Source organism: Antrostomus carolinensis, unplaced genomic scaffold (assembly GCF_000700745.2).
Source record: "Antrostomus carolinensis isolate BGI_N321 unplaced genomic scaffold, ASM70074v2 scaffold1961, whole genome shotgun sequence".
Taxonomy (NCBI): Eukaryota; Metazoa; Chordata; class Aves; order Caprimulgiformes; family Caprimulgidae; genus Antrostomus; species Antrostomus carolinensis.
This window is the reverse complement of record NW_010296101.1, coordinates 25577-39807: the sequence shown is the minus strand read 5'-3', so window position 1 is coordinate 39807 and position 14231 is coordinate 25577. Positions and strand designations below refer to the sequence as shown.

Here is a 14231-nt window from a genome sequence, read left to right as displayed (position 1 = left end):
GAGGTCAGGAGCAAGGAGACAGGGGGCAAGGATTTGAGTCCCTGACATGAGCTAGAAACCAAGTGTAAGGAACCAGTTCCAGAAAGATGAAGCCTTCTAGAGAACTGCTTTTGCTGGAAATATTAACTGTGAAGAGAGAATATTGTTTTCAAATCAAAATATTAAATGAAGTAAATATCTAAGTGGTATGATATGATATGATATGGTATGATATGATATGATATGATATGATATGATATGATATGATATGATATGATAAACTTACCAGAAGAAAAGAACCTTAATGCTGAAAGTGTGAGGAAGAAGCCTCTTGCATCTGCAAGCAGTATCCACAGCATGAACAAGAGACACTGACAGGGAATACTGCTCCAGGGCAGAACCCTTCCCTTGTTATCAGTAATATAAATTTACATTAAAACAAACATGCCCAGAGTGTACTTTGTCACCTAAAGGCCTATTATTTCCACCCTGTGGTTACTTACACCAGTCAGGTCTTATTCTTTGGCTAGTTTTCAACACAGAAGTGAAAAGTTTCTTCTCTAGCCCATAGTCTACAATAATTCCCTTTGATTTATTTTTTTTCTTGACATCTTTTTGTCTTGTCAAACTAAAAAACTTACTTCTGGGCCTTAACACTTGTAAAACTTGAAATGCATTAAGCAGTCTAAGAGCTGCTGACAAGTCCTCGGAACTCTCTATTAGCGTTACTGCGCCCCATTGAGCATTTTCTGAGTACATTTCCCAACTGGTCCTTAGATCAGGAGCAGGCTTTACACACTGCACAGCCCCTCGTCTAATAGAGTCTCTGTCAATGACTCGAGCTCTTGGGTGCTATCAGAGGGCTGCAAGGGAAAGTAGATCTGAGAGGACCCACAGTCTCCCTGTATAGTCTGGCACATGAAAATGCTGGGTATTACCCTCTGCTTTCCTTTTCTCCCTTTGCACTTCTACACACACGCAGGGCAGGTACATTGGGAGCTGGTAAAGCTACCAGGAGGTTATGAAAAGGGTACGAGCTGGGGTGTAGGTTAATCAGGCTTAACTCTCCTCTCCCCTCTTTGCTGTGTAGAGCTAAACTCACTGCAGGCACGTGGATTTTGGTGCCAGAAAGTGCTGGTGGAATAATCTGTGGTTTATAACTTTGTTTTCTATGTGGTATGCAAATGGCTTTTCATATACAGCTGGTGGCTGGAGAGGCATTCTATCCTGTCGATTGAAGGGTCTAAGTTAGAAAGCACTCCAGGAGTAGCAGGTAAAGCTAAAGATATTCAATAAAAACAAATGGAGCAATACTTTATTTATTGCCTTAGTACAAATCAAGAATAACTGCATTCTGATCAAGTAGAAATAAAGTGTCTCCCTTCAAAATCTGATTCAAGGGACCCTTGATATCATTAAACTAGATTTAAGTTAACATCTCCACTCAGGAACATTTGAGCTGTAAAGGACAGCTGCTAGGAGGGGGAAAGGGCTGTTGCAGAAAGAGGCTCGTGACAGGGTTAGAAGGGAAAGTGATCTGAGACAGTAACACTTGCAGGAAGAGATGCCTCCTCAGAAACGGCACGTGAGTGGCCTCTGCTAAAGGCAACCCTGTCTGCAGAGTAACGCTTCGGTTAAATGCCACCATTTTATAAAAAGGGGCAACGACTCTGGGCCAGGTGTTGCCATAAGCAGCTATTCCAAAAGGACTCAGGCAGAATATTTATTCCACTACAGCTATTCCAGTTGTGCTCTGCAAATAAAGCCAACTGGGCCATCTGGATTCTTGGTCTGGCTGGAAGAAACAATGAGTCTTATGAAAAATCTGCCCAAGCTCTTAGCAGAGGGAGAGTGGCAGGTCAGTCATAAATGAATGTATTTGGTTTTTCTTGCTGAAATAAAATGAAAAAGCTAGTTACTTATTTTTGATGGAAGGAAGAGGTTTGCAGAAGCAGAATAAAAATATTTAATTTGGAGTGCTATTGGGGCCAGTCTTCATAAGTTTAGGTGGCTGATAGAAAGATATTGATTGTTGGGGACGAGAATGAAAAGTGTTAAAAAAATAAATGTGTTTGGTTTTTTTTTAGTGTTGTTGCATCATTTCAGCTTCTTACACATGCATATGCAACTATATTCTAATGAAAAATGGGAAAAATGAAATATAATACAATGGCTAAGGAATGTAATGATACTTGTGCATTTTTATTTACATATCAAAATATTAACATTTCAGCCCCTTCTTCTACAAGTCACTTCATATAATGACAGATATTCTTTCCAAGTGGCAGAAGTGTTTGCCGGACAGGATGGTTGCTTGCCAGCTTGCTGTGGCAAATCAGGCTTTGCCACCTTCACTTAGCAAATAGCAAGGCTAAAAGTTAGAACTGTCATGGAGTGTTGCCCATAGATGATGCACAGGTAACAGCAAGACTGTTACTGAAAATGCTGCACAATATTAAATTCTGTGGCTTTGGTTAATCACAGGCGTCAGTAGGTAGGACCTCAGGGAGGTAGTGTCCAGCAGCACTGTTACATATTCATCATGCTCACCAAACATTACTGTGTGCCTGATTTTCATTTAAATAATAAGGTTTTCTAAACACTTTGTTAAAACTGTGACTGGGGTTTTTTTGTTTGTTTTTTATCTCCCAGGAGGTAGGATTTCCTCTCTCTTGGATTGCCTGCATTTTGCAAGCATCCTTCACAAAGCTGGCATCATGTCCATATGAGGAAAATAGGATTATAAATTCTGGCTGGTTAAATGTAAATAGATAATAAGGGTAACCAAAAATATTTTGAGGAACAGTTTGCAAAAGATAAAAGCACAAACAGCATACCTTTTTTTCAAGCATCTACAATATCCTGCTGGAGAACTTATAAGAACAGTAGGTCCCACTGAGAGGAATACAAAAACAGCTCTCAGAGAAGATACTGCTTTAGCAGAAAAACAGACTAAATTTTTGGCATCGGTGCACAGAGTTTCATAAGTTCCTGACCCACAAATTACTGGTGGTTCAGAGATTCTTCTGGGCACACATGGCCACACGCTGCCTCACTTTTACACTTTCCCATTTTGCCTGCTACTGGCAACTGTCAGAGCCAGGATACAAGTTTGACACAGCCATTCTCTGTTTTTCTGTGGTGAGTTTTCTTTTAAATTAGATTAATTTTGTGTGCCTATACTGACAGTTCAGTCCCAATCAAGGCATGATTTGCAGGCAACTTATGCACATGTTTCTTCTCCTTCACTCTTGGCAGCAGACTAGCTAAGCCTGAAAGAGGGGACACTGTGCTTGTGGTCTGCCACTAGAACTCTTCTATACCTGAGCTTCTCACCCAAGTCACCATTATGCAGTTGGAAGGCTCTGGGCTCAGGAGATAACATATGATAACCACTCCTGAGGACAGCGCTGGAGGGCATTTTGCACTTAAAGCATCATCAGGTATCTTGGAGGGAATAAAGTTTCTGTGAATTGGGGTCAAAGAAACCATCCAGGTTTTGAAACTGAACAGCCAGGAGCAAGTAGATGAGAGAACGGGTGGGTGTTAAAATAGCCTCAGGACATTTATCTCCTCAGGACATTCATGCAATATATTTGATTTCCAAGTACTTAAAGCAATATACTGATAATTAAATTTGTGCAAAGCAGTATTACAAATGCTAATGAAATTTCCAAAACCTAGCAAATTGGCAGAGGAATTTCTTTTGAAGCTTAGAATATGAAATCCTAGTCAAGCTCACACAGAGAAAAGACCGGGCTTGTCATTTAATGTAGTGCTCTTACTTTATGAGGGAAATGAGTGGTGTTCCTCTATGGGCTCAAGGTTTGTTGTCTACACATAAACATGCTTTTGTTGTGGATCATAAAGGACTTCTAGTGCAAGAGTGTGGTGGGGTCCCTAATTCCACAGTTAAACAATCACTTCAAGGTAATGTAAATACAGGCTGCTGTTGGAAGGGATAATCTACTGGTTTTAGCACCCTGGATATGCATTCCCAGCCAGCATAGTAACCAAACCAGGGATCTCTTCTATTTATACTTAAATGGGATCACGGAAAAAGTGGAGACAGACTTGTCCTTTGTGTTGGCAGCCCACGCCTTGGCTTAAAATTAGGAAGGAATCACAGATTTTATAAAGAGACTAATATAAAATAAAACCCAGTTTAGAACAGACTGTTTCCTATATAAAAATATTTGGTCTGAAACAAGTAAAATCTCACCAGAACACACTGACAGCTCTCTGTAGTGCAGGCTTTACCCTGGGGAAACAGCTCCTTAGATAAAACACCCTCTGAGCACAACCAGAAGACAGACTGATGCACAGGCAAATAAGCACACAGGTTATTAACCATAAAACCTGGAAAAGAGGGACACGGGGAACGAACAGGTATTTCAGTTATTCTGAAACCTTGTTAATATTTACCAAGAGAGAAAAACCTCAGTGACCACCAAGGCTGAATCAACACTAGCAATGGTCATTCTGTAGTAAGTATTGTGTATTTGATATTTGAGCATTTTTGACATCTCAGGGAATGTTGGGATGTTTTTCTGATTCTGAAGAGAGCCTTTGGGGTGCTTTTTGTGTAGTGCACTGAAAGGTTCCCACAGCAACTCCACCTCCTTTAGTGCTCTGTCTCGAAAAGCAGGGAAGATTTTTCAGACATGAATCCTGACATAATACAGTAATTCAAAGACTGCTAAGCAGTTTTCAGTGGTAAGAAATAAGTTAGTCAGGAATCCAAAGCACGGGCACATTGTGCTAAACTTACAGCTGCTTTAATGTCATTTTCTGGTGTAACAGAAGCAGAGAGCCAGATCTAATAATTTTTCCTTTGTGCTCGAGATATGGAAACGATGCACAAGCTTTCTTGTTTGACTGAGCTGATCCTTCTTTAGAAGTCATTTCCATATAGATTATTCCCTGCTTTCTTTCTTTATATCAGACTTTCCCTTACTTCTTTTGAAGAATGACCTCAGGCTTGTTCCTCTCTTAGAAGTCTAGAACTCCATATGACACCAAGAGGTGGAACTGGAGGTATTAGTGGAGATGTTCGTAGAAGCACACCAAAAAATACTGACACCATTACCAATGCTGGAGGCATGCTCCTAAGGCCCTGTTCACATACTAGTAACCATCAAACACTTCCTTATGGAATTACTCTCAACCACAAGCCATTTAAATAACCATCCAAATCCAGCTGCTAACAGGAACTATTTTCCTCCTTCATTGAGACCACTTGTGTCTGGGATAACCTCTACAGACACCAGGAACTACCTGAACAAAGGAGCACGGTCTCCTCCAAGAAGAGGTCAAACTGAACAACAGGATGTTCTGATGAAACTACAAGCTGCTAGGAGTGGCTGTGATCCAAGCCTTTGGTGGACAGTAGGTAAGAAAAGAAGTGCTGGAAAATCCACGAAGAAAGGAGGTATGAAGGTAGCACAGAGCTGACAATGCTGTTTTCTACCGACATCAGCACCTTTCTGAAGATCAGTGACTGAAAATGATTACTACAAAATCAAGATTATCTTGGCAGGAAGTTTTTCAAAGAATTGTTGTATCCACGTAAAGTCACAGAGGACATCTGTATTACAGTCACTGAAGCAACTTAAAACTTTATGGACTTTATTTATATTTTAATTTATTCTATTACCTTCATTTACATGATCATCTTCACCTGTTGAACCTCCATTTGGCCTCTGTGATTGGTACATTCATTACCTTGGGCTCAGCTACTGTACTTTTTTTATTAGAAAAACTAGTTTTCTGCCAGAATTGTGTAGACAAAAAATGCCATTGAAGCCACTGATTCCCAGTGTGAACAGAGTGATTCTGCAGAAAAATACAAATGCCACCTACTAAAAACGGAGCCTTATAGGAAAAGGAAATCTCTGTGTTAAACTCATTGCCCTGGAACTTGACCACAGAATATTTTAAAAAACCTTGATTTTTACACACTTCAGGGTAAAACAATGCAGCTTACTTATTTAATCTAGTTACCACTAAAAATAATTGATGCTGTGAGAAATAACTTTATGATTCATATGGGTTTTTTTCTGTGAAAGACATATTAAAGTCATAAATATGGTATAACATTTTTCGCAAGTACGGATGGGCGATTAATCCCTGCAGCTCTCTGCCACTGGTTCTGTTTGCTCCACTTTAGAAATTAGAAACCTGATATGGGAATGAAAATATTCTTTTGCAAAAGTCTGTTTCTCTTGCTGCTGATAAAGTTCTCTCTCACATGCTTTGATCAACAGAACATTAAGCTAAATGAGGAGTTTATAAGTCTCTTCCACACTATTAAAAATAGGAAGAATATTATGATACAAAAATTAGCAGGTAGAGAACATGAATGACACCCAACAGAAGTGTCAGATATGAACTGTCTCTGTGCCAATTTTTAGCATAATCCTGCCTGTAAGTTTTTGCTTTTGTGCCATGTTTGGAAGCTCAATGTTTTATTCTTCCAGTTGCATTAAACTGTGACAATGAGAGATATATAGATTTATTTTTAATAGCATTCAGCCTGCCCAGCAGTCATTTAGCTGGAAATGCCATTGCTTTAAGGCAGAGCTTCCTGACCTAGTTTGTACAGGCGCTGTCATCACAAGAAGAGATGGCACCGCACCATGTCAGTATCAGCAGTGGCAGCAGCAGCTTCTGGCCAAGTGCAAGGCTGCACACACACACTGTAGGAGATGTGATTCTAGCCCTAGAATTCCTCTAAGAAGTCCTCTGCCGGCCTTTGTACACAAGGTGGAGGAGGAAGAGGTATTTGGTCATTGCCTGTACCCTCTGGGATTGTTTTGAAATTGCTCCCACCACACACACCTTACCTGCAGGGTACCTGCTTTAGGACTGAATTGGAATCATTCACAGATTTCAAAGCAAAGGCCAGTGAAAGCATCAATACATACTTAACGTCTGCATATGAGGAAAAACAGAGATACAGAAAAGTTAAGGCCAACACCTTTAAAAGCATTAGTGCCTAAGTCTCACTGAAATAAATCTAAGCTATGGACATCTGTGCTCAGGTGACTTAAATGGAAACTCTGTTCCACTCATTCTGAGCTCCATCTCACTTCCTGAGGCCATACCTGTCCCTCCAGCACTAGTGACTGTTGTTCAGTGTACAGAAATGCATGACATACTTTCTGAACTTCTACTTTTAGCAGACTGAAACCTCCTTTAATGTTCAGAAATATTTCCAGTTCTTAGAGCGAACCAGTAGATGATTGCCAATGACAGAGTCTCATAAGGTTTTGAAAAGCAGACTTTATTTAATAGGCACATCATTGCTTTAATAGCACTGGGCTGCACAGCTCACTTCACCATTTGTAAATGGTTTTGTTGGGTTACATTGCATTTCCTCAGTGTCAGTAGGATTCAAGTAAAAAAGTTACTGCTTTACTTCTCTATCATTTCTCAAGATGGAAAAAACCAGTTACAACAACTAGCACACAGGAGCATGATACAGACAGAACAGAACTGCCTGCGATCCGGGAGAGGTCAAGACAAACTCTAATTTGAGCACTGGACACTTAAAGCTGCAAGACAACCACGCTACGTTTGCTCAGATGGGATTCTGCATTAGGCAGGATAGAGATGCATGTTGCCCACTAATACAACAAGGGACTGGCTTTCTTATGCTGAGAAACAAAGACTGTCCAACACAGACAAGAATGAGGGTTTCAAAACAAAACAGCTCACATGAAATTGAAAACAGCTTCCTTATTACTTCTGATTATAAAAGTTGTACTCCCTCAGCTGTAAAAGTTAAAGGCTTAAAAGAAAAGTTACTGCTTACAGAACTCTAAACCTGCAATTTAATCAGTTTTTCCCCCCTATATTACAACTCCTCGTGATAAGAGAAAACCACCTCTAAGAGACAAAAACATAGTGTTCTGGATTATTTTTGTAATTAAGTCGTTTACTTGGTTGATATATTTCTTCCCTGAAAAACTGCACGTTAAAATTTTATTAAATTCCAACAGTAGAAGCATACAAAATCAGAAATCATTAGAGGAAAATAATATTGCTCTACGAAAGAAAAAAGCATGACTTCTAACATAGTTTTATGAACATCATAAAAGTAGCATATATGGCATTGAAACATTTTGAAAATGGAGAAATATTTTGTGGGTTTCAATGTTCTTAGGTTTTACATTGTATTTTGTGAATTGATATTTCCAAAGTTAATATCTTGCAGGTTGGGTTTTTTTTCTATATTTTCTAGCATTGTATAGGACAGACAACCTAAAACCAACAATGCAGAAATCTAGCGTGCTGCACACTTTAATATACACTAGTTACTTTAGTTACTAGCACTTTACACTGATGGTACCTACTGTATTTGTAAAACAAATCGTTTTTAAATCAGCTCGTCAAAGCTTTTGAGAAGCAATCTGGGCAATATGGTGGGTATTTTTAGTGTCTACCATGAATATGGCCAATTTCAGATTCAGAGGTCGCTCTCTCCATACAGTGCTGACGAAAAAGAGGTGTAATCCAGAGCCCCAGGAACAGAACCTGGGCCGGTGTACGGGGGCATTCTCTTGATGCAGTACTGGGCCTGCTCAGGAGGCAGCTCTCGACGTAACTCATCTGCCAGGATATAAGGCTGGAAGAGGGGAAAGGATTGACAAATTCAGCATGGATTCTTCAAAGACACTAAATATATTTATTTTCTGTAGCTGTGACTAATAAACTCAGACATCCTGCCTGTTTTCCTGAGACCAGATATTTTCTTTGTTAAATTCCATCCCTAATGAGGAGTTCAAGGGGACAATCCTACTAACAAACTGATCAGGTCAAAATCCAGTCTCAGGACATGTGACTGTGTATGTTAGCTACCGAGCACTGTGCAGCCATGGGTAGACTGCTACTGCTACAGCTTGCCCATGGATAGGTAGGCAGTATCTCTCAAGTGCACTACTGCCCCTTCTGCAGTGTCAGGACAGAGACATTTTCAGTTAGATCCTGTAAGTTACAAGGTCCTGTTATAGTTGTAATGAAAGATGCGTTATAGTTCTTAATGGTTTGCATTTCTGATATGAAGGATACCCTCTGTTAGCAGACTTGACATTATTTAAAATAGCAACATAATGAAAACTATTTTTCCCTGAGACCTTGGCTTTCATCTTCCACATGAATTCCTACTGAGAACATGTCTGGAATTCAAATGTAGTCCCCAGTAACTGAGGTCACAAAATCAATACAGTCAGAATGAGAAAATCAATAGAGCAAGCTTGGGCAAATAGACCTGTACTGCTGTGATCTCTCCTTTCTCCCTAGCAAAGGATTGGTTTCCTGGCAGCACTGTTTATGGCCCCGACTCCTCCAGAAGCTCTTGTGTTGCCATTATCCTCCCTCTCATCTTCATGTACCACTCACTTGCCAGTGGATCTGGCTATGGGGAGGAAAGTATGCCAAATACAGGAGCTTCCTCCGCATACCCAGTAACTAGAGGAGGCCTCCTCCTGATTCTCCTAGAACAGGGGTACACCACATTGCATCACCCTGTTGAATGAGCTGTCAGGTCACAACATACACAAATTTGGTATAGGATTGTGCAGCTGACCCAGGCTATGTTCCAGAGGGCCAAATTCTGCATTGAAACATCCAGACAACAGCATGAAAGGCAGAATGATTTCCACCCTAATCAAGGCTGTTGTGTAGAAATAACCTGATGTACAATATATCCATTATACAAACAAAGTCTTGTCTAACATGTCTAATTTTATGTTGGCTCTTTGTGATATGAGGGTACACAGACCAAGCCTTGAATTCTGCACCCATTTCAGCTGAGAGCCTTGGTTCCAAACAAGAACCAAACAAAAACCATCAAGTGCTTTCTCTTACATCTTACAAACTGAAAACAAAGCTTCACTATTACTACAACACTTGTAGAAGACTTTCAGCAAAGAAGGTCTAAATAGGAGAGCTATTGAATCCTTACAGCCAGCAGCGTGATGACTGACCTTATCTGAAGCCAGGATTCTGAAGGAAGCTATCACTTGCTCAGCTGTGTCTGTGTCTGCCGTTTCTCTGGTCATGAAGTCAATGAAGGACTGGAAAGTGACGGTTCCTTGCCCATTGGGGTCAACCAGAGACATGATTCGGGCAAACTCAGCTTCACCCTTTCACAGAATCCAAAAGAAAAAAAGAAAGTGGTCACTGTAATATCAATCGCCAACAGCCCGTGTCTCTCGTGAACCAGTTGGGACCAGTGATTACAAAGGCTTTAAAGCATCTTCCTGACTTAAGAACACAAATGTCAGAGTCAATGAAACGCCCACCCCTCTGTTGCGAAGAGGACTTGGTGCTTTTGAAAAATGTATTCTTTGTCCTAAATATATTATATGCACCTTTCAATTAACTTTCTGCAGCTTCTCACTCCCCTCACCCTCCCTCAATCCCTCTTTAACTTGTTTTAATACTTCATTTTCCACCCCATCCTAAAACCACTGTAATTTAGGTACTGCACAGGGAGGTGAAACAGTAGCCCAAGAAGCAGTGAACCTGCAGACTCACTGAACTAAGAAGCAAGGGAAACAATTCTGAAAAATTCATGACAAATACAGACAGTTCAACTAAAGCTAATCCATTTTTTCCATTAAAAAGAGGGAATATGGGGGGGAATTTTTAGAAAAAAAAAAAAAAAGTTAAGGAAAGCAAGTGCAACCCCCAAAGCTAGATTATGAGAATCAAACAGCATGAAAATCATTCTTCCTCATGCGGATTAAAAGGAGAAAAAAAAATATCATTTAATATCTGTTAATTTCAACTTTTAAAGTTTCCTTAATTAAAAGAGCAAATCAGTGGACCACAGAATATGGTTTTCAAGAGTCTAGTTTTACTTTTAACTTCCTTTTTAACCATTTGAAAATAGAGAAAAAGCAAAGAAACAAGAAACTGGTATCTCTAGTGTAAATTACATTATTAGTATTCTGACAACTTAAAAAGCTTTAGTATTGCCGTGGTTAATGTTACAAGCTGTAAGCACAAGCAGTTGCCATTGTTTCTTAAAATTCATACCAAATCGTAACCCATTGAAATTAAGCAAGCTCTGAAATCATCGTGGTCCATCAATCCATTCTTCCTCTATGGACCAAAACAACGTAAGGGACATAGAAAGGAAGGTTTGAAGAATCCAAGGTAATTTCCAGAGAGATGAGGAGTTTAGACCATTGGCATATTGGATCCAGAGTATGAACAGTATCCATTGATATTGCCCAAGCAGGTCACCAGAATCATCACCAGTTTTAAAGGAGGAAGAAGTAACTAACATATTACACACAGGAAACAGACATTGTCACCATGAAAAGTAACATCAGAAAAGGTCAGGGTAGAGATAAGGGAGAAGAGGAGGTGAATGAGACAAGAATAGAGAGAACACAACCAGAGAAGACAAAGAGAAGAGCAAGGAGAAAAGTTTGTTACTAAACTAGTCAAACTCAGGAGATGTTCAAGCTGCCTCCCTGATATGAAATATCTTTGAAAAGTTCTGCATGGGATGCTATAGTGACTAAAAGCATGGTTAAAAACAGTCTGAAACTAGCATATTACTCTTTCAAATACTCCACTCCAAGGCTAAGGTAAGTACACGGTAAGAGCTGCCTGCTGACATATGGGAAATAAGTACAGGGATTTTCCTTCTGACTGCAGGCTATCAAGACCTGGACTACAAGAGAGAGATGTGCATACTGGCTTAAAGGACAAGACTTGCAAGACTTCAAAGGAGGTCAGTTGAAGAGGAGGCTGCTTATTTTCCAGGCAATAACATATCTGTGACATTCCTGGCTAATAGCTGAGTAAACATTAAATGGCATGATAGTAAGAAGGTAAATAAACGTTTCCTCTGATTTCTGATATAATGTAGCAGTTTGGAGAGAATTGTGTCATCCTAAATCAGCAGAGAGCAGTGGAGAGCTTGTGTTGTGTCCAAGGAAAGGAAAATTAGCAAAAGTCTGAGTGCAAGAAGTATAGGAGCCCCCCATAGTTATCTAGTGTAGTCCAAATAAAACATCTCAAACCAAGTAAAAGAAACAACCTGAAAAATGCATAGAAAAATATGGCTACAAGTGATGCTGAGAGTCCATCTAATCCAGTTGCCTTCCCAGAGGCAGGATCTTTTCAAAGCATTATGACCAATACATTGAAGTTTAAACCCACAGTCTCTGGCTCTCATTATATTGGCCTATCTGAAAACATAACAATATCAGTTTCCTCTACCTGCAGGTAATTTCCAACCTGTCCTAGACTGATGAGGCAGGCTTTAAATTCATCAGAATGTAGATTGTCAGATTCATCCTAGTATCCCATCACAGGTCATGCATTTGGGAAGGTGAAAGAAAGAAAAATCACAAATCAGGTTAGTTGGTTAGTAAAGAACATTCTACTCTTATATTAATAACCATTAATAACCACAGAAGTTTTTACAGAAGTTCATGGAAATGTCATGTCAACATATTGTAATGAATTACCTAAAAGTGTACAACTTTCACAGTTTCATGCTTTAGTTCTTTCCTTAGTGGAAGAGGGTCCTTACTTCAACTACAGAGTTAGAACTCTGCTTCCTCTACAGGTGCTTTTCTAACATTTTGGCTGATAAGGCAGTTTTTATTCTGCTGAACTGCCATTTGCTTCCTTCATTTTCTATTGTCGTACAGTGTATGTGAGATGCAGTAAAAAGATCACTGAGCCTGGGCAAAACATTTTTTCCCCACTCAATTGCTGTTACTTCACTCTTGATCTCATAATATTATTTAATATACATATCTCAAAAGAGAGTAGAAGTACAAAAAAATTGATTCCTTGTCTAGATCCAAAATAAATTTGTAACTGACAGAACTTATTTTCGGTTATCTGTCTTCTTTAATAATCTATACAGTAAGTTTTTGCTTTGAAATCTGACTTTTAAAAAGTCCCACTGAACTCCAGGTTAAATGGCTCCTAGGAACACCACATCAATCTGGTTCATTGTTTTGAAACAATATTTTTTTCCATTTTGCAGGTCAAAAAATTCACACTAACTTCTTAAAAACAGACTGGCTCATCTTTTTCTTCCTGTTCATACTAAATGTGTCCTATCAGAGGTGTACTTCAGATTGAGTTAACATGAATACAATTAAAGAGATGTTCTAAGATGAAAAATTACTGCCCTTACTGATTTTACTGACTGACAGTTTGGAGAAGATCCAAGGTTTTCCATCTGCTGGATATTTGCCTGCTGGATGAATAATTTATTTTTGAAAATTTCTATATAGTTATGCATAACTAAAATTATAGGAGTTTTAACAAATGCACTGGGTTTATACTAATAGGATAAAGTGGTGCTTTATTAAGTTCATAACACCATGCATTTTTGACAAATCATGCTGTTATTATATTGACTCTTTCTGCATCAACCTCCACCAGCTCCATAAAGGGAAAATGAAAAATAAAAGTGGGAAATCAATGACGAGAGAAAAAGCAAATCTGTGAATCTGGAGCACCATTTAATTAAAAGCCATAATCACAGTCAAGTTTTTTTCCTTTAGTATTTCAATTTTATAGGATAATTCCTGTCATAAAGGGTTCAAAATTGTTTATTTTATCATTCTGAAAATGTTAATCTAGGCTGGCTTGAAACTCTCAGAAACTGTCCTGGAGACAGGCTACGGCAGGTCTCACCAGGACTGAAGTCAGCTCATTTTACCTTACTTCTAAAGCCAAAGATATTACTGAGTGACTGCAAACAAAATGATACAAAAGTGGGAGCTAAGAGCCAAATCCTGTCCCCCCACCTCCTCTGCCAGGTGTGGGTGGAGGACTATTAGCTACTTGAAGACACGAGGGGGGTGGGTGGTCAGTATATGCCTGAGCTCCCTAAGCAGGAACCCATGGCAGCAGTAGTCGGGCACCATGTAGCGAAGGGCAGACGGGAGTGAGAGAGACCAGCACATCTACCAAGAGAGCATTTGCTTTTGGAGAGGAGTGCAATGGTTGTGCTGGAGCTCACACCTGTCATCTGGTTAAGTGGGACTCCTCAGTGAGGATCCAAGTAGTTGTGCCACATGCTATAGCAGGTTCTCACATTCTCGTAGTGAATTTTTTTAATCTGCATCATATATGGCTTAAAAAGGCATCTTTGCCTCTGCAGTATAGCAGAGTTTCATGGGAAACAATGGTATTTTGCAATCATACATAGATCAAGCCCATACAAGGGCATTCTCATTGGGAAATAGTTCTTTGTATTTATT

At 39.5% G+C, this 14231-nt stretch overlaps 1 protein-coding gene across 2 annotated transcripts in view; it reads right to left on the bottom strand.

Moving 5' to 3' along the window:
- Window positions 1–8212: 8212 nt before the first annotated feature.
- The window catches only part of LOC104532836 (alpha-actinin-2), a 30946-nt gene continuing 24927 nt past the window's right edge, over window positions 8213–14231 (bottom strand). For both annotated transcript variants that reach the window (XM_010178138.1, XM_010178139.1), the window contains 3 exons: window positions 11026–11091; window positions 9969–10127; window positions 8213–8608 (listed from right to left, as the gene is read on the bottom strand). In XM_010178138.1, coding sequence (XP_010176440.1) covers window positions 8450–8608; window positions 9969–10127; window positions 11026–11091 — 384 coding nt within the window. In that variant the 3' untranslated portion in view covers window positions 8213–8449. The remainder of the gene's footprint in view (window positions 8609–9968; window positions 10128–11025; window positions 11092–14231) is intronic.